Source organism: Uloborus diversus, unplaced genomic scaffold (assembly GCF_026930045.1).
Source record: "Uloborus diversus isolate 005 unplaced genomic scaffold, Udiv.v.3.1 scaffold_568, whole genome shotgun sequence".
In the NCBI taxonomy this organism is placed as follows: Eukaryota; Metazoa; Arthropoda; class Arachnida; order Araneae; family Uloboridae; genus Uloborus; species Uloborus diversus.
Window position 1 is genome coordinate 42,254 of NW_026558756.1, and position 22,676 is coordinate 64,929.

General features: G+C 33.2%; 1 protein-coding gene across 1 annotated transcript in view; it reads left to right on the plus strand.

Moving 5' to 3' along the window:
• Nucleotides 1-9,184: 9,184 nt before the first annotated feature.
• LOC129233636 (solute carrier family 12 member 8-like) overlaps nucleotides 9,185-22,676 on the plus strand; it is a 40,247-nt gene continuing 26,755 nt past the window's right edge. Inside the window, exons 1-3 of the mRNA XM_054867609.1 lie at nucleotides 9,185-9,364; nucleotides 19,051-19,191; nucleotides 21,577-21,768. Of these exons, the coding sequence (XP_054723584.1) occupies nucleotides 9,185-9,364; nucleotides 19,051-19,191; nucleotides 21,577-21,768 (513 nt within the window). The remainder of the gene's footprint in view (nucleotides 9,365-19,050; nucleotides 19,192-21,576; nucleotides 21,769-22,676) is intronic.

Here is a 22,676-nt window from a genome sequence, read left to right on the forward strand (position 1 = left end):
ACATGTGCTTTAAACTTGTACTTCTAGATTTTTTCTTGTTTAAACAATATAAAACGTTTTTACCAGAAACTTCAAAATGTCTTCCAGTTTCCTGGATTCGAGTATTGGCAGCTACTTAGTTTGTACAAAATCTTTTAATCTTCACTTATATGCATTGATCTGCTTCGTAATTGTTTTGACTGTGAATTTCAAACTTACTTCTGTAAACTCTTGGTTTAATTGCACATTCATTCTCGTTTTATGCTTTGTAAAATAAAAAGAAAAAAATTCTTACGATGAAGTAAATAAGTACGATTTGGTACTAAATTTTTTAATAAGATTTTTTTTTCAAATACTCAAAATCTAAGTGTATGCTCAGATCATTACGAAATTTATTATTAAGACTTGCTTTTACTGGTATGAAAATGATAATAAAAGTATTTCTATAATGCAACTTGTTTTTGGTTTCCATTTAAAAATTATGTTTTGTAGCACAGAAAAAAGTTATGATACACCTTACCATTTTAAGTTCCTTGTACAAAATTACTTTCTTTTTTTTTTTTAAACAACTGATGAAAATGAAGTAGCTCTACAGGTAATGTAGATTTTTCAGGGATATTGATACACAAAGTAAACAAAGAATGTTTTTATGCACGCGAATGAATTTTCATCTCAAAGTGGAGGTAAATGAAGGGCATAAAATCTACAAGGGTTATAAATCTTTTAGACATTTAATTTTTTTTTTAAGTTGCGCAAAAAAAAAAAAAAAAAGCTTCACCGCGATAATATTAGGACAATTATTTTTCATTTGTTCTGAATGAACTCTCTTTAGCGTAAAACAGTAGTGCTTAGCCTACGGCCGGCAAAGTTGATTCGTGTGGCCCGTCGATTTGTTCCATGTGCTACAAATCGAAAAGAGCGAATAGTGATAATACAAGGCTGAGTCAAATATTCAGAAATTGGTTTTTGAAAACCATGCATTTACTTTTAAAAGTATCAAGTAATTATAACAACAATTATTTGTTTGTAAGTCTCTTTCCTTTTCCATATTTTTCCATGTTATTCAGAAAAGAATAAACTATTTTGAAAGTTTATATATGTTCAGGCTCGCGAGAATTATTTCAAAATGAGTTGCGGCCCTCAGGCAGGAAAAGGGAAGGCGGCACTGACGCAAAAATATTTCGCTCTAAGAAAATTGTTTAAAAGGTAAAAAATAATTGTTTGGCATGCTGCCTAAATCCACAGAGATTTAGCTGACGTCCGAAAGAAAAATCGAAATTGGTAAACGGGAAAGTAGGCTCGTTTAGTTCTGGACGGAACTACTTGTTTTTTAATATTTAAGATACTTCTACTTTTTTCTACTAATGTTTTTCGAGTTCATATCCGAGGAAAAAAAATTGTTCATTTACAATAAACGCCAAAGCAAACAGATTCCCCGACGAAATACAAAATTTTCCCCGACGGGGGGGCAAGACGTTTCCGACAGGGGGGCAATTGCCCCCTCTGCCCCTCCCTTGGAGCCACGTCTGCAGTTTACACGACAGAACAAGTTGGGGTTTTCTGTGCTTTTCATCCCTCTGTATCTCAACCCCATGAAGACCCCCGGAGTTGATTTTTGGTATACTCAATCTGTAGTGGCTCCTGACCACGTAAACTGAAATCCGATCCCCTGCACCATCAGGGGGAGGAGGAATTTAAGTTACAAAATCGCTGTTCAAAAAAGTTTTCGCTTTCTTTGACAGGGCTACAGCATAGAGGAAAAAAGGAATCAAGCTGAAATTTCGCACACACATTCCTTGTGCTCTGCTGATGTGCCTTTTGTGCCATTTGAACCCCTCCCCTCCCCCTCGTTTTTACCCCCATATTGTACTTCCCGGGGTTCTGTCACAGTCCCCCGGGGGGCTATGGTAATAATTTTTAGTATACATATTCTTGAGGGACCATTGAGTACATATACGAAAATTCAACCTCCAGGGACATAATGGACCGGAGTAATAAAAGTTTGAAAACAAAGAAAGTTCCCCTCCATGCACTACTTGTTGTATTATAGAGGACATCGAACATCTAATGTGGACTTGCCCAGAAAACTCCTTAAACAGACAACATATCATCTCTTTCTTGAACGCCAAAAATTTCTCTCATGACGATGTTTTCCATCCAGACGTTCTAGGTATCCCTTCTTACGGGAGGGCCGTGTTGAAGATGTTCCGTAGATGGAGGAGGGCCGTTTGGTCCTCCTCTCTTTTCTCTCGCCAAAGCGGATTATTCGTAGTTTGTGCGAACTGTGTGAATTGGGGTGGAAGGAATCTGTTTCCATATCGCCTATCTATTTGCGTGGAAACGCCGGAAAGAAGAAGAAGAAGAAGAAGAAATAAAACGCTCAGATCGGTGTTTTTTTTTTTTTTTTTTTTGATGTTACTATTTTGCCATGTGTCCATGCCAAGTCTCCACATTCATTATAGAAATAAAGATGTCTAATGTGCTCTCCTTGTCCTATTATAACTCACTTTAGTTGGTATGGGCGTTTTCTTTCTTCTCGGAGCTTAATGCTCGTTTTTTTTTTTTTTTATTTATTTTTCAAATCTATACAGAAGCTAAGCAGTTTCACGTACATAGAGGACTGCATACAAAGCGCCTTGCCTCCAAACACATATAGGAAAGATTTACAGCACAAGATGGAATAACACCCATTGCACCGGCGGGAATCGAGCCCACGACCTCCAGCGTAGAAGACGAAGCCATTGAGCCACGGATTGAGGAAATTTTTATTTAGACCTGAGTGTTGAACCTGTTTCATGCAAAGCCTTTATATATACGAGTCGGAGCATTAAGATCAGCCATTTTGGATCGGAGCGAGTGTTTGAGTGGTTGTCTTTTCTTGAAAATTATCGCGTTTGGTGATTTTTCACTGCGAGCGATTCGCAACTCCAACGAACTATAGGGGGCACTGAAGTCACTGTCTAATGGCGGACTTAAAAACTAAAACAAACGCACATGGTAACGAAGAAAATGCTAAAAGTGTTGTGATTTTTGTTCGTACGTATGATTTTTTCGCTTTATTCTTTTTAAATTAATTTTCAAAGTCTTGTGGATATTCTGGCCCACGTAGAAAGAAATGAGAATTCAAGAAGCATTACTAAACGTCAAAGATTAATGCAAACTACGTAGTTCGTAGTTCTAGGCAGCTAATTCCACGATGCTGAATTCGATATTTATCAATTCTTGACAAAACTAAATAATAATTGTGGCCTGACAAGAATAACAAAATTAATGCTGGAAAATTCAATATGACATTACAAATTGTTATCGAAGGAAGATGATACTTTTTTGCCTTGCTTGGCTAGCGCTTATTGTTTTCCATTTGTAGCTGAGTTATTTCTCTCGAATTCCCGAATCGGTTAATTTAAAAATTTTCTGTTTCGATTTTTCTAATTTCTGAGTTACGATTTAATTGTGTCATGTTATGCAAATCATCAACAAAATTCTCACGGATATATGGTGGTAGTTTTCTTTTCAGTTGATTGACCATTATTTCTTTTTACTTATCGAATTCTGTAATCTTACTACCATTTTATTCCACTCATGATAAAAATTAAAAATGGTTTAACTAAAAACGCGAAATCTCGCCAAGGCTACTTTGCTCGCACTATACTAAAACTATAACCTCAAACAAGTTTGGCGAAACCTTTCAGCTGAGAATAAAAGGAATAATGTAAATTCTTTCTCGGTTATTCCTTTTGTTCTACGATAATATATTCAAGAAAATATTTTGCATATTGTCCATTCCAACTAAATGCTGCTGTAAAATATGGTAAGTTTAATTAATTTAAGATTTAAAAAAAAAACCATATTCTTACAAATCATACAAAACAATAAAATTTTTTTACCTTGTATAACGTTATCCAAGTTTGTTAATCCAGAATTTTCGCTTTCACCAATTATTAAGGAAATAATGAAAACTAACATTATTTTGAGAAGCTCGAGAATACTACTAAGGGACGAATTAATTTCTGTAGCTGAAAGCAAACTAAGACACATCGATTGCGTTAATAAATACTCAGAACAAACTGCCTGTGTTTACGTCAACAGACACACGTGGAACGCAATGTGGCAATGTTTTAGTTTCATTTGCAGTTTTGTAAATCACCGCAAGGTAGCGTATTCGAGCGCTGGAGTTCCGAATTATTAGCGGAACGTGAATTGTTTATTCAATAAAATATTATTTTTGGCCAATTTAGCAAAACCCAGAACTTTGCTGTGGTAACTCTAGCTGCGCAACAATGAAAAATCCGATTCAAAATGGCAAAACTTAAGCTGATGCGTCGGCCTGTTTATATAGCCTGTTTTTATAGCTCAAACTCAGTCGTTCAGTGACACTCCTCCCATTCCGACACTCCCCCTCCTTTCACATCAGTTGAAAATTGGCAGCACTTCAACATTTGTTGTTTTGAACTTTGCCCACTGGAGTTCAATGGCACACCTGTAAGCATGAATGACAGCTGATTGCTTCCATATGGTTCATTACTCTACATGAAACAGCAGGTGGTTTAATTAATACAAAACAAGGAAATGCTTTTTGTTTCTCTTTAGTTCAATACTTAATTTGAATCTTTCTTTACTCATCGTCATTAATATTGCCATTCTTTTAAAAAATGGTAATTTCGCATTTTAATTTTAATGAAAAATAAATACTTATCGTATTATCAGAAACTTAAGTAGCGCGATGAATGTGTGTTTTTAATACTCCTATTTTTTTCAATGATAACTGAACTCTGATCAAGATTCGAATAAATTATCTCTCTTTTTTTTCTGTCTCATTTTTTTTCTGTTTTCTCTGTACGAAATGTTATTTTCTTTTCATGTTACATCCTTTTGTTCTTTTTTTTTCATCATATCTTTTTATGGCTTTCTTTCAGTTTTCATATACTTCACATATTTTTAATTCAATGGGATTGTAAATTACTTGAAACATATGGTAGGCAGCTGACTAACATCACATTTATTTCTCGCCTTTTTGAGAGGTTCCTTTTTAGTTTTTTTTTCCCAGAGAATAACTTGGGATAAAAAATGCTGTTTTTAGTAAAGCAATATTATACATTATTCTGTAATTGCTACTGTAATAAAAACTTTTGACTCCTGCCCAAAGTTTAAGCAGCTGCATTATTGTTTTTTAGTGCAATCTTCCCAAAATCTATTTGAACCTATTACAGAAAAAAACAAAAGAAATATGTTAGTTGTTAAAGTAGTTAAAAGGTTTACAAATTCCTATTCCTGATTTTTTTTCATACATTTTTTTAAAAATTATAGGAATACATTTTCAATGGCTGACTCAAAAAAATTATTTTTTTCCCTTCTGAATCTTTTTCTTCAAATAAATTATAATATTTTTACTCTTTGCTTATTTATGCACAGTTTGTTCTAGTTAGTTCCATTGCCAATGTTAAATTAAAAGGAGTGAAATGCCAAAATTTAATAATCCATTTTTGTTTGAATTTTAGTGATTTTAATTTCTTGATTATTTCAAAGGGAGGGATTTTAATATTTCTACATCCTCACCTGGATGGGGGAGGGGAAAAGGTAGTCCAAGCCCTCACAAACTTTAGTTTTATGTCAAATTATCAATCCCAGTAAGGCATTTATGTACCTGTAAGGACTGATATTCCTCCCCCCCCCCCCAGAAGTATGATTCTGGTTGCACAAATGACCACTAAATTCTTTCATTTTACAGCTTCTTTTTAATCAAACCTTGTTAGTTTTTTGAAGATACCTTGTTTGTTTAGTCATAATTAAATCTGAACTATGCGGTATATTGCAATAAGTATTAAAAACTGTACACATTTTTACTTCCTTTACAAAAAAGAAGTATTGTATTCGCGAAAAATTTTTCTCTCAAAAATCGACCTTAATTTCCATTTTGCTCACCCCTGAATGAATGTTGAGTTTTTTTTCAACTCGACTGCACGTGCATATATACCTAAGATTGTATAGACGCCCGAAGTATCCATTTTGAAGATTCCCGAGTTAATTACAACGAGTTTTCTAGTGACATCTGTATGTACGTATGTATGTGCAGATGTGCGAATGTATGTCGCATAACTCAAGACCGGTATCTCCTAGAAAGTTGAAATTTGGTGCATAGACTACTAATGGGGTCTAGTTGTGCATCTCCCTTTTTGGTTGTGTTCAGGTGTTTCTAAAGGGGTCTTTCACACGTTTTTCGGGGGAAATCTGTTAATTTCGATGCAAATTCAAGTGGTGTTATAATTTGGTGGACACTTGGCGATATATCCCCAGTCTTTTGGTCTCCAAGTTTTGTCGTCAACTTGACGACAAATTTGGTGATTTTTTTTAACTTTTAAATCTGATTTTAATTTGGCCACTGTTGGTGATATTTAGAGAGTTAACTATTGAATCACATTAAAATTGCAATAATGGGGAAATAACATTAAATTGGTGTAAAAGGAAGTCATGTGATGCACAGATAAGCTCAATTTTATGATATAGCATGTATATCAGGTTTCATAGTCTTAAATAATGCATAATAATCTGAACAGGAAAGAGCTTAGGGGCCATTCATTAATTATGTATGGGTCCCGAGGGGAAGAGGAGGGGGGATTAGAAAAATCTCTACATACCCCTACTTTGGGGGGGGGGGGCAAACCCATTTTTATGTAAAATTTTCCAGATCCATATTTTACATTAGAAATTGTGCGCTCAAGTGGTTTGGCAGGGATCTATTTCATTTGCGTCTGGAAGATAAAAAACAGGTCAGGATGAGCTGCTTTTTTTTGTTGTACAAAGAATGAATATTGTAAAATATAATAAAAGAATCCTACTATGCATGGCATATTTTATTTTTAATTAGTATTGTATCATTGTACAAAAAGGTGTCAAAAAAACAATCAGTCTAGACTCCAAAATTTTAGTAAATATTTCTTTTCACAAAAAGGTTTACTTTAATAATAGTGAATTTAATAACGATTCCAGTGATGTAAGATTAGTTATTTTATTATTTTGAAAAACAAAATGGAATCTTATGTAAAAAAAGGGGGGAAGGGATTGAAAAATCTTAAGCACCCTTAATGGGGGTAGAATTGCCAAAATCATTCTTACATAATTAATGAATAGCCCTTTATTACAGATGCAAATTACATTACCGAATCCAATCACTAATGCATCTTCATGACTGCAACATATGCCAAATTCATCATAAGTTCCATACAATAAAAAAAATTTGTGCTGTCAATGCTTTGTATTGATAGATCATTCATTGGTTTTTCTGCCATAGTTTTTCCAAAATATTATTCTAGTTCGTAAGGCTTTCCGAATGTTTTAAATTGCAGCAAAACTTCAGAGAGAGAGAGAGAGAAAAACACTGCACACAAACTTTCACATTAAAGTTATTTTAAGTAAATTATATATTTTCTTTATTTTGCTTATCCCCCCTCCCAAAAAAGGGGCTTAATCCCTAAAACCCTCCACTTGGACATAGCTCTGCTTTAACCTAATTTCTAAAGTGCTAACTATTTTGTTTGAATTTCCTTTAAAAATATCTTAAGACATGCTAGGGTCTTATTTAAAAATTTTTGTACAATAGGCCAGATGCATCGGCACGGGCATCCTTGAATAATACTATCGATTGACAAAAATAGTGTTGAGTTGCAACCACACTCCATTTGTTATTGCATATGTTACAGGCTAGGGACTCTGAGAGTGTAAACTACCAAACTAAGCAGAGTTCTAGATAGCAAAAGATGGTTGTTTTGATGTTCAAATTCTCTTGTATATGCACAATTAAATGCAATAACAAACAAATTAAAGCCATATTCAGGCATAAATTTCTATATGGTTTTTTACTTTCTTCTATATCTAATACATAGAAAAAAGTATTGGATTCATGCAATTTTTCGAATTTTGAATTTTGACGGATTCAAACGTTTTGAGGTGTGTTGAGTCCATTTCGACAATTTTTGGAAAATGTCTGTCTGTCTGTGTGTCCGTCCGTGTGTGTGTGTGTGTGTTACGTATGTGTGTGACCAACTTTTTTGTGGCCTCTCTACAGTAAAAACTACCGCATGAAATCAAACGAAATTCGGTATACATATGTGCACCTATGTGAACTTGCGCCCATTGGTTTTTGGCGCGAATTCCTCGAAGGGGGGTGGAGCAATGAGACATTTTTTTGAGTTATGTGTGTCTGCTATTACCCAAGAAGTAACTGGTGGAACCAAAGAAAATTTGGCCCATATGTTGCTCTTAACAGGAGTAGGTGCTGATTCAATTTTGGTGTCAATAGCTCAAACGGTCTATTGTGAGTGCCATATCTCAAGAAGTAACGCAACCTTCTGGATGAAATTTGGAATAAATGTGAATCCACATGTAAACAGGCGTTGGTTCAAGTTTGGTGCCAATCGCTCCAAGAGGTGCTGTTTTTTTGTTTTGTTTTGTGAATAAAAATAGCTTTATTAATACAAAAATAAGAAAGATAAATTGTAATGAACTGTCGTCTGCGTATTTCTCGTGATTTTAATTGTATGGAAATAAACGGAAATATTATCTCAAAATGATTTAAAATTTTTAACTGTTGCCATCTTATGTGTGTTAACAAATAAAATATTTGTAATTAATTCAAGTAAATTTTCAAAAAACACTTTCAATTTTCGCTCTTTGCTTTGATTTTGAGATAGTTCAGACATTAGGATGGTTGTCAAGTTTTTGCATGTGTAATTTTGTTTTTGTTGGGAATATTGCTTCTTCGTCAAGCATGGGAAGGGATCAGAATTATGAGAAAGATATAGAAGAAAGTTTTGTGATGGCCATAACATAATAGTTAATTTTTGAGAGAGTGGACCTCATGAGCGTAGTCATAGATCAAGTCCTGATTTATCATTAAACTAGGTTTGATGCCTAAACAAAGTTAGAATACGTAAGTAGGTTACTAATTCATAATTTAAATCAGTACCTACTAATTAATCATTTACAAGGAAAGATTCTATGCAATTTTGTTAAATTTTGTAATAAAAGATGAGTCTGTTTATTTAAGAATGTGTTTTGCTCATTATCTGGATTGCCTTAGGTCTCAGTTAGTCAAAGCAAATAAGGTTGTATTGTATTTGTAAACAATTGCAATTTTTTAAAAATTTATTATGTTTTTTTGTCTTCTGAAACAATTTCTATTCAGTTTTAAGGACTTCTGCCTTGTACGATGACAACTGATAAAGATGCTTCTTCATATGGCAGTAAACCAATTGACTGGGAACGATATGGACTTAGCAGTGAACCTTCAGCTGTGGAAAAGGGTCCATTATTGGGTGGATGGTCAGAAGGAGAAGGAAGCTCTCAATTTCATAATAAAGAAGAACAAGAATTATTTCATGAAGATCAGGTACATTAATATCAATAGTTTTATATTAAAGTCTTCTGAATTGTTTTCTTTACCTTCTCTGCTTGGTTTCTAGATGGTTTCAAAAAATAATCTAATTTCTCTTTCAAGATTGTTGCACTAATGCTTTTTTTTTTAATATGTGATTTGACCTTTCCATTTGGGAAATTATTATACTAAAGTTATGTGATAAAGATTCTTACATAAGTGTGATTTTATTGTGTTAATTTTTCATTTTAAAATAGCAGGTATTAAATTACTTGACATCAATTCCATCTTTATGCATGGGCCCAGGGCTTTCACAAATAGTTCTGGCATCCGAGGCAGTACTTGCGAGTGCTGCTCCTCCACTTAAAAAAGTAACAATACGTCATTTAGCCTGAGCTATACATGGTCATTGAATAAATAAATAAATAAATAAACATTTTATCAAATTCCCAAAATTCAAGATCTTGATAGACAACAAGTTGCTATCTACAGAATTGGCAAATTTAAAAACTAGTATTGATTTCATTTAAAACTAAATATTTATTTTTAAGTAGATTTTACTACTCAAAATATAATATTCATAAAGTTCAGTTATTTGAGAATATCAATTGGCTTCTTTAGCAGCTTTGTATGCATACCAGGGAGCATAAGCTTACCAGGGAGAATTCGACTGTATTTGGAAAAAATCTTTGAGAAAAAAATATTCAACTTATGCCACAAAATTTAATTTTTTCCAATTTTTTGCTTGAGAAGTCAAGGTTGACTGATGCAGGACTAATTGACTGCACAAGTATATACAGTATTTTTGGAAAAATAAATTTTTAAATATACTTGATTCACAAGAAGGATAAACTAGATGTAATTGCAGAAATAACATCCCCGGATGGAACGTCCCGTGGGAAAAATTGTCCCATAGGAAAAACGTCCCTAATGAGAAAGCATCCCGTGTAAACAAAATTGAGATGCAAAGTGTTTTACCATTTCCACTGACGAATAGAATCTTGTACTGTATTTGTTTGAACGCTTTGCTTTTAGGCATTTAAATAGCATCACTGTTCCTGAAATACTGTCATGTAATCATTCACAGCATTGCATCAAAAAAATGAAATCGAAATATTCGTTTATTGTTCTGTAGGTAGAAGAAAATGCCGCATGCTTTCAAGCAAATAGCATAAATATAGAAAAGTCGCTTTCAGGAAACTGGTAGTAACTAATGTTTAGGACTGAAATTTTTAATATACTTTTAATATCTGGTTAAAATGAATGTTATTGGTGGCTACTTGACATTATATTAAAATTGGTATTTTTTTTATGAAAACTAAATAAAACCGCTAAAACATTCGTGGAATTAATTCTATCTCGGCCATGTGATAAAAAGTAAGAAACCACGTAACTCGGAGTTCGTTTGATTTGGGGTAATGTTTGTCGGTGTATTTCTTTATTACACAGTTAGAAAAATTTTACAGAAGAAAAAAAGCATCAATTTCATTTTTCTCTGTAGTGATGCTGTTTGCAGTTATTTTTATTTATTAAAATGTATTATTTCAATTTGTTTCTTAATGGTTGTATTTAAGTTTCTGTTTCATCAATAGCTAATTGTACTATGTTACTTTTTTGTAACTCAATAAGTTTGGTAATTGTATGACTTGTGTTTCACACAAATGCTTAGTAAATTGAAAAATTAATTAGTGGGTAAAATAATTTTGAAACCGTTGAAACATATGTTAAAAATAACCTTAGCTATCTTTCTCTGATTTCTACAAATTATTTGTTAAACATTATTATGTATAGATAGGTTTGCCACATGTTATGGTTTGACCTGGACGGTGCCGGCTGGTTTACTTTACGTCCCGATAAAATATGTCTGATTACAGATGGTAAAAGAAGTCTAAATATGATTAATCATTTCTGTACCTCACATCCAGACTGACGTAAATTGAAACATTGCAATATTCTGTTTATTATTGCACTGTATGTGGAACCCCAGTCAGGGGTCTGGCCAGAGGATATTTGGGTTCGTTAACGGACCCTTCACAAAAATCCGATCAACCAAAACGGAGCTTTCACAAAATCCCGATCAAACAAAACGGACCTTTCACAAAATCCGGATCAACCAAAACGGACCCTTCACAAAATTCTGATAAACAAGAACTGATCTTTCACAAATTGTTTATTGAAAGAGCAAATCTGAAAACAAAAAAAGGCATATTAAACCGATAATTTTTGAAACCTTTTTGAAGTCAAATTAGAGGGATCAGCTATACAAAATCTGCTAATTTTGCAAAAAAAAAAAAAAAAAAAAAAATCTGCACTCTTGCAAGCGATAAATTGCCAAATAAATATAATGCTTGTTGTTTGTTTCTTGGAAAGAAATTAACAGCTGAAAATAAGTTTGGTTTTAAATAATTTTGTTTGTTTTATCACAGCTAATTAGCAGCAGTGTTGTTGTAAACTTTTCTGAGGTGTTGTTGTAAACTTTTCTGAAAAGGGGTTGGTAAGCACTTTTCTCCCTGCTGATGATTTAATAAACTATAATGATATATATCAGCGAAATGAACTTAGAACTGCAAAGGGATAGTAAGGGTGGGGAAAAAATATCGTCGCTTCAGATAGGGTTACCAACTTCAAAATTAATCGCCATTTAGCATCTGGCGTTAATCCTTTGTAATGACTTGATTAGAAAATATTCTCATCATTTTACCAGCCAGTCAATATTTGCGTTTTTATGGTGCTGTACAACGTTTAACTGTTATTTTGGGAGAAAATTATATGAGTTTGATTTTTCAAAGCTAACAAGGATGATTAACTTTATAAACTTTTACTTGCCGTTTTTTTTCTTTAGATGTCTACATTTTGAAAAATACAATCTTTTAACATCTGATATAAGAATCAGATTTTGTTCTTTTTTCAAGCTAACTTCGCTTTATTAGGATGCAAATAAATGAAAAGTCTCTATTTTTGTTACAACATGCATTTTTAGTTTTTAAAGCAAAATTCCATTTTCTTTATGAGTCAAAAATTAAAATGCTGAATCGATGGTTTAATTTTATTTTTGCTTCAACTGTGTCCGCGGATATTAATGATATGTTTATCATAGGACTCTAAAATGCAATTTAAAAATAATTTAATCAAAAATATTTCTTTTGCAAGCCGTTTTTATACCTTTGATGCCTTCACTTTGAGAATTGCGATCTCTTTGCATCCGCTATGGGAATTCGATTTTTTGAATTTTTGATGCTTAATACACATTGTTAAGAAGTAAACAAATAAAATCTCTTTTTATTTTTGTTAAAATCACGGAATTTATAAGTTTTAAAGGAAATTCTGTGCTTTTTAAGAGTGTCTTGGGTCAAAAAGTCAAATGCTGAACCCTCGTCTGAATTTTATTTATTTATTTATTATTTTTTTGTTACAATTATTTTAAATGCTATACAGAAATATTTCTAGTATAATTTAACATAATGTAGAATGGAGATAAATATTGCTACTTGAGGGAGCGATGCCCCCCCCCCCGCCCCCCCCCCCCCCCGCCAAATACTAGAAAAACGCACCAGAATGATATTCTCAACATGGAAGAGGAAAACACTCTACTTTAAGTTTAAATGATGCAGTTTGTGCCCGCTCTAAATTCTAAAATTTCGATTTAACAAATTTTTTTTTGCGAAATTATTTGATTTTTCACAAAATTAATTCACTTTTCACAAAATTATTTTATTTTTCACAAAAAACGGACCCTGCGAAAAATCCTGGACAGACCCCTGCCCAGTCTACATGCAAACGTAATTCTAAAAAAAGGAATTACTTACCAGCGCTAAGCGTGCTTCCGATTCTTTGCATGCGTCAGAGAAGTGATTTTCCGATCTCCTGTAAAGTAGCAATTCTGTAACCTAATGTTAGTCTGGCTTTGAGGTACAGAATTTTAACATTGCCATGTAAAAATTAATATCGGATTAGCTTGTGATGATTTTAACAACTAGATCAAAAACAAAAAAAAACTCTTTCTAAAAAGTGTCCAAGCCGATGCAAGGAACTGCTCAAATTTTCATTCCTCGTTCAAAGTGTTTCTTCTTACTAAAGTTTCGTAAAAATATTGACATGTAGGAAATAAAATGTTTAAATTTATTTGCTTGCGTCCTGTGTTATTTATCACTCCTGCTTTAGGCTCATAATTAGTAATCATTCATTCATAGCATTCAAAATGAACTAACCTGTAAACACTCTAAAAACCAAACAGGGGTGTATACTTGTGGCGCCCATATGCAAAATTGTAAGGGGGCTCAGATATTTTCCCCATGGTTTAGTAGGATATTTTCCCCATGGAAACCAATTTCAGTACAGAAGAGTTATTGAAATTTGATATTTTTAATTTATTCATTAATGGCTGGAGAAGAAATGTTTTTACAGTTTTGTAAAGAAAAAAGAACTTAAAGCAAGGAAGTTGGAATTTCTGGGGGGGGGGAGGGCTTGAGCCCCATTCCCCCCCCCCCATATAGGTGCTGATGGGTGTGTACCTATATACTGCAGGGTGCAGGCCGAGGAGTCAGTCACCTTTCTCACCTTTAGTCACCTTTTGAAAATTTGGTTACTTTTAGTCACCTTTTGCAACTTTTGTCACCTTTCTCACCTTTTTTGAAATGCTTCTTAGGAATCTTTTTTTTAAATAATTAAATCTTTGAAAAGTATCTGAATGGTAGCTTTAACAGTGAAATTAATTTAAAAAATAGCCTTAAATATGCCTTCCCCCCCCACCTTGTTGTTGTTTAAGAAAAATAGCTACGCTATCGGTAAATCGGGGAATTTTTTTATCCCTTGCAGTTGCATCCTATGAGCAGAACCAGTATTTCTATCCCTTCTACAGATGGACTTGCTCCTTATTTTCGGGAATGTATGTTAAAAGAAGCATGTTTATCCTATTATACTTCGAGCTTTGATGAAACTACCAATGTCAAAGATAAAAAAGAACTGCAACGAACAACAAAATATTGATCTGAAAGCCAATGTTGCATCACAACAAGGCATCTCAAAACTTTCTTCTTGTGCAAGGCAGTTGGTGAAATTTCGATTGAGAAGCTATGTGAAGCACTTACCGAGATGAAGTATCCATGAATAAATGTCTCAGGTTTTCCTTTGGATGGTCCTTATGTTAATAAAAAGGTTTTTAGATTGTTTGACACTATTATCCTTGAGACACGAGAAAAAAACCTAATAAATATTGGTACTTGCAGTATTCATACAATGCATAATGCGTATGTCAAAGCATTGCAGTATTTAGGTGAAGAAGCATCTGAACTTCTTCTTAGTAATTATAGCTATTTTGATGGTTAGCCTTCCCGTTATGAGGACTTCAAAGAAGTGCAAGCTCAACTATATACACCTCATCACAAGTTCCTGAAACACACAACTACCCATTGGCTTACTCTTGGACCTGCAGCAAACAGACTACTGGAACAGTGGGATGCTCTTCAGTATTATTTTTTTAAACATGTGCCTTTGAAAAAGAATTCAGCTATGCAATGCAGGTCATATAAAGCTGTTGCAAATGTTTTAAAAAGACCTTCTATAAAAGCTGAGCTGCATTTTATCTTTTCATCTGCTGATTTGTTTATGCAGTTCACGAAGCGCTTTCAATGCCAAGCGCCTATGATACACAAATTATACCAAGAAATAGAGACCATTGTTCAAACTTTTATGGCTCGAGTTATAAAAGCCTCTGTCATAAAGAAAGTTGATTTTTCAAACGTAGTCTAGGATAAACTGTTTGCAGTTGGTAACAGATTACCTCTTGAAGATCTCGTTGTTAGTGGATAGGTGACAGATGAACTGTCAAAACTGAAAGAAAATGAAAAGGTTATGTTTTTAAGAGGTGTTAAAAAGCATTGTGTGACTGCATGCAAGTATATAACAGAAAAAAGTTGCATATCAAACGGGTTACTGAAAAGTTTCAAATTTTTGGATCCAAAAGAGAGAAGTAAATTTAGAAGCTGTAAGGATTTGATAAAGATTACCAAAATCATGCCTTTTAATGTTCCACTCGATAGGTTGCAAGATGAATGGAAACTTTTGCAGCTGGAAAAAGATGATGAAGCATCCAAAAACAAAACCATTGATATCTACTGGCAGCATCACATTTCAAAAAAGGACTCAACTTCCAATGTTCTAAAGTTCCCCAATGTTTCTAAGGTGATAAAAGCTTCACTTGCATTATCACATGGTAATGCTGACATTGAAAGACTATTTTCCATTTCAAAGCATCTTTTTGGTGAAAATAAGACAGCAAGGACTGAAAGATTTTTAAACAGCATACTTATAGTTAAAAACGCTGTAAAAAGAATATCCTCATTTGCTTTTGTTACCAATTGGTTCAGAAATGATTAAATGTGCACAACAAGCTCACGCAAATTACACAACATACATGGAGGATTGTAAAAGGAAAAAGGATTTGGAATTGAAACAGAAGCAAAAAGAAGAGCAAAAAAGAAAGGATTGTGAAGAAGAAACTAAGAAAATGGAAAAAAATTAAAACATCTATTGAAAGTGAAACTGTAGAAATCTTTACAAAAAGCATATAGGTTATTTTGGTAAAAGTCAGTAAAAAGAGATAATCCTTTTCTGTTTTTTGAGTTCTTAACAAATTGCTTTTGGTCACCTTTCAGTTACTTTTTTTGTCACCTTTTAGTCACCTTTGTTTTCAAATTTGTCACCTTTCTCACTTTTTTCAAAGATCATCAGCAGTCCTCGGCCTGTACTTGCTACATCATCATCACATCAAACCCGAGGGTCCCCTGTTCCTGTCACTGTAGTGACTTGCCCAGATTAGGGACCCTAAGGGAAGTTGCAACCTTTTTTATTTAATTCCAAAGTAACAGAATAGAGAATTTAGAAAACAGTAACAAAATACAGAATACAAATAACATAATACAGAATACAGAATTTTGAACATTTTAAAATTTTAACATAAAATATAAATACAATAAATACAACATAAATAACAAGTTGCATATACACTATGAAATGAATACTAGGAAAAAGATCCTCCGTGATACTTTGGAATAGAAATCCTTCTGAAAACAATAGTCTGAAAACTTCATTCATTCTCCGCGTGCTGTGTAGGTGAGTGATTGCTTGTCTAATTCTTTGCTGTCTTGAGATATTTGTGGGACATCGTAAATGCAGGCGATCTGTCAGTGTACAATCGAATAAAAAATGATATGCATCACCCATCCCACCACGCACGCAGAGTGGTGATTCTATGAGACCAAAACAATAGAGATATTGAGGGAATACTTGCTACACTGGCAGGAGCATTCCGGTGTCCCGGTTGAACATTTCAAAAATCTGGCAAGCCTACGTATAAATAAAATGCATTGAGTAAGGGAGAGTGGAGCAAATTGCGATGCAGGGCACAGTCAGACAAAGCTGTTTTTTTATTTTTTAAATACAATATGTAAATGACGCTAGGAACATATGAATCTACATCTACTTGACCTTGTGGATTCTGAGATATGAAGTTGTTGCTTGTGTTTGCAATCGTTATTTTTCTGAATTCAGTCAAAGTTTTTTTCTTGACTCTTGCATGCATCAATTTATGACATTTTCTTTTAGGGATAAAAATTAGCTGTTTGATCACTCTCATTGTTATACCTATGTAGCTAATTATCATTCAAAACATTTAGTATAGGCTTTGAACGAATTACTTAAAATGTAGAATTAAAAGAAAAAGGCAGAGTGGGGTAGACAGTTGTAGATGGCGCAGGGTGAAAGTTTTTTAAAATTTATTGTATGATTAAAGAGATTTCAACTTGCTGTTTAAGTACTTTACAGGTATTTTTACTTCACAAAAATATGAAAAAACCACGTAAAGGCAAAAACACGGACATTTTCTGACGATTCCATGAGAAATTCATTTGTAACTAACCTTCTGATACCAAGTGGCAATTCAAATAAAGTAGATCATAATAATCTGTAAATTATAGGTAAAACTGATGCAAAAGAGCCCTCTTTTGCTGTAGTGTAGCAGTGAGTATTTTCTTAGGTTTTCGTAATTAGTAATTATAGCATTGCTCGTACTATGATTTGTTCTTATTAGAATTAATTTAGTTAATTGTTAATACTTTTTGCTTGTTATAAAGAGTTTGGAGATTATATTTCAAGTGGAGCATTTAACCTGATGTAGTGGGGCGAGTTGTCTGACTGTCAAGGTAATATGCCTTAAAGCTTCAGTTCTGCTTAGATGGGACGTGAATGCCTGACTTACTCTATATTGATATTTTTGGGGGATGGATTGGTTCCATTGTTTATCACTTCTTGATATAGTGAAAAACAATGGGAGTGTTGCGTCTCCCGAAATATAAATATACATTATTGCTATATTGTAAACATTCTTAAGTTCATTTTAATCTGTTGTTGTTGTTTCCTACCCCCTGGTGTAGGAAAGCCTACACCAGGTTCAAAAGGTCCTGACGCACTAGATCCTCGTAAATAAGCTCCTGTTCATCGCACAGCTACCTCCATGAAGCGCTAATACAAAATCATTTTAATCTGAATTACATGTGTGAATGTACGTTGATAAATACGGGAAGGTTATTCATTAAAGATCTGCAACAGGACTCTGACTTTGCAAAACAAGGGGATGCTTCCAATATCTTTTTATTGCAATTCATATTTCTTCAGACATGGGGTTTATAGACGTGAGTCCTATACACTTTTTGAGCCAAAAATTAAGTGAAAAAACATTCCCCTAGTGAGCAAAAAGATTGATTTTGATGATTTAAAACAATATTTCGAGGGGGAATACCCCCATGAGTCTACAAACTTGCTCCAAATACTCATGTTTCAAACTTTGCACCTCTCTATACCTCATAAGAGCGTATATGGATGATGTAATGCTCTCTTCCTTTCCAAATAAAAATAACTATGAAACAGTCGAAAAATGGAAAAAAAAAGAAAAAATGGGAGCAGCCATTGCCAAAAGTTGGCATGAGATTGGATAAATTGGTGACTTGGTGGGGGGGGAGGGAGCGTTTTTTCGAGGGAACGTTTTTTCCTAGGGGATGTTTCTTCTGGGGACGTTTTTTCCTAGAACCATCAATCACATGTTTCACTTTGGCAAGAACAAATTGGTGCCAAACCAACAGCGGATATGAATATTATTGGTCAATTTTTTTTTGTTGCAGAGAAAATCCCCAAAAGTGGCCATAGTGGCAAACCCTCTGGTAAATTGTTTCCATAGTAAAATAAAAATATAAAGTATCTGCGCACGTAGCTCAAAACTATCTGCAGGAATGAAAATCAAAATGCGGTGGGTAGGTAAAACATTTAGTAAGAAAATGCCTTTTGCTTTCAATCATGCATTTGTGAAAGCAATAATGAACATTTTTCTTTAATTTATTTTCAAATTTGGAAGGTAATCAGTGTTTAACCACCTTGTAGTTGATGACGAGATATCTCGTCCATTTAACATGTAGTTCTGGGACTGTCCAACTGCAAGGGGGTTAATAAGGATGCTAGTAACAATTTTCAGCCAATGCACATATCTACAGCAAATGGGGTACAGCATCAAATGTATCCGCACATGACAAGCACGCGTACGTCTATTACCTAGCTATGCTTGTGTCTTTACTTTCAATCTATCTTTTCTGTGAAACAGAGTAGAGAATCGTATTAGTGTGCTTGTTTTTCTTACATAAATTTGTCTTTTTCAGTTAGCAAACAGTAAACCTTGGTGGAAAACCAACTTCTTTTTATCAGAGCCTGTTTTGTTTGGTGTTTGGGATGGAGTGTTTACATCATGTATGATCAATCTGTTCAGTGTCATAATATTTTTAAGAGTTGGTTGGATTGTTGTAAGTAAAATATTTTACTTCGTTGTATATGTTGTAATTTTTTAATTTACGAGTCAAGTTTGTATACCTTCAAATCAACTAACCTAAAATCCACACAAAATTTGAGATGTAAACTATAAAATCCATAGTTAAATTTTTGAGTAGGAATTTGGTTTGAAAGTTAACGTTATGAATCTAGTGATAAAAAGAAGGAATTACTGTCAACTCTCGATAACTCCAAGCTTTATAACTCAAATATTTTTTTATCTTGAAGTTCTCATTAGGTCCTAAGTGCCTAAGAAGGTTGTGGGAACTTCCGATGACAAGTGGGTTTTAGCCAGCCCCTTGTTACTTCTAGTTATTGAGAGTTGACTGATTCTAGTTTAGTTTTTTTTAAGGGAGGGTGGTTCATTTGTATGGACATAATTCAAACTGAAAATCTATCATAATTATATTCATGCTATACTTTACTGTAGCTATATGATTGGCTTCAGTCTTTATCCTTACTTTTTCATATGCGTACCATTTGTTGATCCATCATTGCAAAGACTTACTTTACCCTATAAATTTTAAAATATAATTAGTGCATCATGTTCCGAGATCTTTAACATTGTATCATGACGTTTAGAAATAAAAAACAGAAAACATTGGCAGAAACCAAAAGCAAAAAGAACTGCTAAAAAATTGATAATGGAAGCACAAGTATATATTTAAAAAAAAGCCTTATTGACTAATTTTATGAGTTATTACTTTCTCTTTTATGTTTAATTTTTTTTTTTTTTTTTTTTTGGAAGTATTAATGATAATTTTTTCAGTAACTTTGCAGAGATGTGAACAAATCATTGATCTGAAATCCAAAAAAAAAAAATTTAAAATCTCCTAGTTGCTTAGCCGTTAATTTTATGATTCTTACGTAGGCGACTGTACAAATGTATGTACCTGAATAAAACGTTTAAAGGGTGTATTTTATTATGTATTTGTACGTGATAAGCTAAATTTTTGACTAATAATAGGATGACAAATCTGTCCCCACTTTAAATTGTCTACCTTTTTGTATATAAAAACTATATATATATATATATATATATATATATATATATATATATATATATATATATATATATATATATATATATATATATGTAGGGATTAGAAAAAATATTTTCTTGAATGCAGAAGTAACTTCTGATGATAAAAGCAAGATAAGGCTTTTATAGCATAGTTTATTAGCATGAAAAATGTTAATGATCTGAAATGACAGAATGTGTTGTAATTATTGTAGTTATGCTTCAATAACATGATGAATGTCACTCATTAAAAGCAACAAAATTGATTACTTATATCTCGTTAAATAGTAAGACTATTTACAAGTAAATATGCCAAAAAAAAGCTACTCTACCTAAAAAATATTACTGTCAGGGGGAAAGCTGTCCCGAGACGCATCTTACAATATGTTTTTTGCTTGTCCCTTGCTAAGACTTATGGGATATGTCTTTCAGTGTGCTCCTAGTGTCATCTTCATTTGTTGTCTTGGAACAACCTAAACCTTGCATTATTTCCTGCTATTTAAGCCCTAGGCTCCGTCAGACACAACTCTAAAAAAAGCTTGTTATTTAGGGTTGTAAATATTCAGAATATATTCACAGAAGCTTTGGCTGTTTAAAGCAGAGAGAATTCTTTCAAGAGGACATTTCATGCATAACGCTATTGATGCATAAATTTTAGTTAAGGGCTGTTGCTGAATGTCTTTTGCATTTAGTATATTTATAATATATTGTTTTTTTTTTCGTATAATCCACGGATTATCTGTTAAAAAAGGCAAATTTTATTAGGTGCATGTTGTTTATTTTACAAAGCTTGCATGTTCTTTCTCGCTACCTGCCTGTATGTTAGTTATTTTACGTTGCTTGACAGTTCCTCTTACGCGATTCAGGTCATGTAAAATAACCAAGAATGCAGTGAAATAGGAAGCCATTTGCACAAGATAAGACTGTTTGCTCCATTGTTTTGACTCTGTTTTACAAGTAATTAGCGTACTATAGTCAAGATTTCAAGAAGAAATCATTACATTTCAGATTAATTTTTATTATGACTTTAAAGTAATTACCTTTTTATGTTTTTAGTTTAGTTGCTCAAATGGTACGTTAAATTCAACCTTTATTTTTTTACATTGTATTATCCGCGGATCATACGTCGCCGCTGATTGTACGAAGCTTTTTTTTCTTCAGGCGGATTTTAGGACCTGCGGATTATAGGCTGCCCGTGGATAATACTCAGGAAAATACGGTAGTTTTAAAGATTTTACTTTTTTCAGATTCTTTATGTGATTTTTTTTCAGATACTTTTACAATTATATGATTTTAGTATGTAATTTTTATTTTTAATATTAATCAGAATTATTTATAGGGAAATGCTGGAATTGCACAATCAGTTGGCATTGTGTGCATCACGGTTTTAATTGGCACAATGACTGTTTTGTCTGGCATTGGAATATGCGAAAGATGTCACTTGCAAAGTGGTGGAGTTCACTTTCTTTTGTCTCATATTTTTGGCACACGCATGGGTGGTGCAATAAGTTTAATTTACTGCTTTGGCCAGGTTTGTTATTTTGTCTTTACACATTTACTCTTTCCTTACATATTACCTATATTCCCCAAAGCAGAATACTACTAAATTTGTGACGTATGTCGCAGAACAATGCCTGAGCTACAGTACAATTCTGTTCAAATGTGAGAGGGAAAACAAATTTTCTGCAAATATCTCCCAACTCAAGACAGAACTTCAGACAAAAATTCTGCAGATTCCTTTAAATTAGAAGAACATCTAAAATTTTTGGAAATTGCGATAATTTGGTGGAAAGCTCGCAAGAAATGTTGAATTCAAGTAGTCATCTGCAGGAACTTTAGATTTACTTTAAACTTAAAGAAATCTGCGGAATTTTGCGTAAAATTCTTTCTTGAGTTGGAAGATTATTTGTAGAAAATCGGCAGTTTCTGCAGATTTTCTGCAGAAATTTCATATTCTAAATCTGAGAGGATTTGATTTTTCCAGCATTTTTGGTTCCCCTTTTAAAATTTTCACCCAATCGATCTTCATCCACTGCAATTTCCTCTATAAACGTATGTTTTAGAAATATGCCAACATTGAAACACGTCCATCGCCGAAAATTGAGTGTCTTGTTTGGGATTTCAATCTTTTTGAATCCTAAAAGTATTTCAACTAGTTAGAAAGTTTTTAAGTGTTTTATTTTTATTGTATGCTACCCTAAGTCAACTCATTTTATTCATTACTTTATTAACATTATTTTAGTTGCTTCTTCATGCCACGTAAAATTAACCAAAAAAAACATGGTTTGACACCTAGGTTCGGATTTTTGTAAAATTCTTTCTATGCATTTCAGAAAGCAAAAAAATATTTTCAGAGAATCTCAATCGGTATAGGTTCTACAGAAATGCATAGCAACAGTGAAATTTTAAAAACTTAGAAAAGAAAAGGAAAAAAAAAGT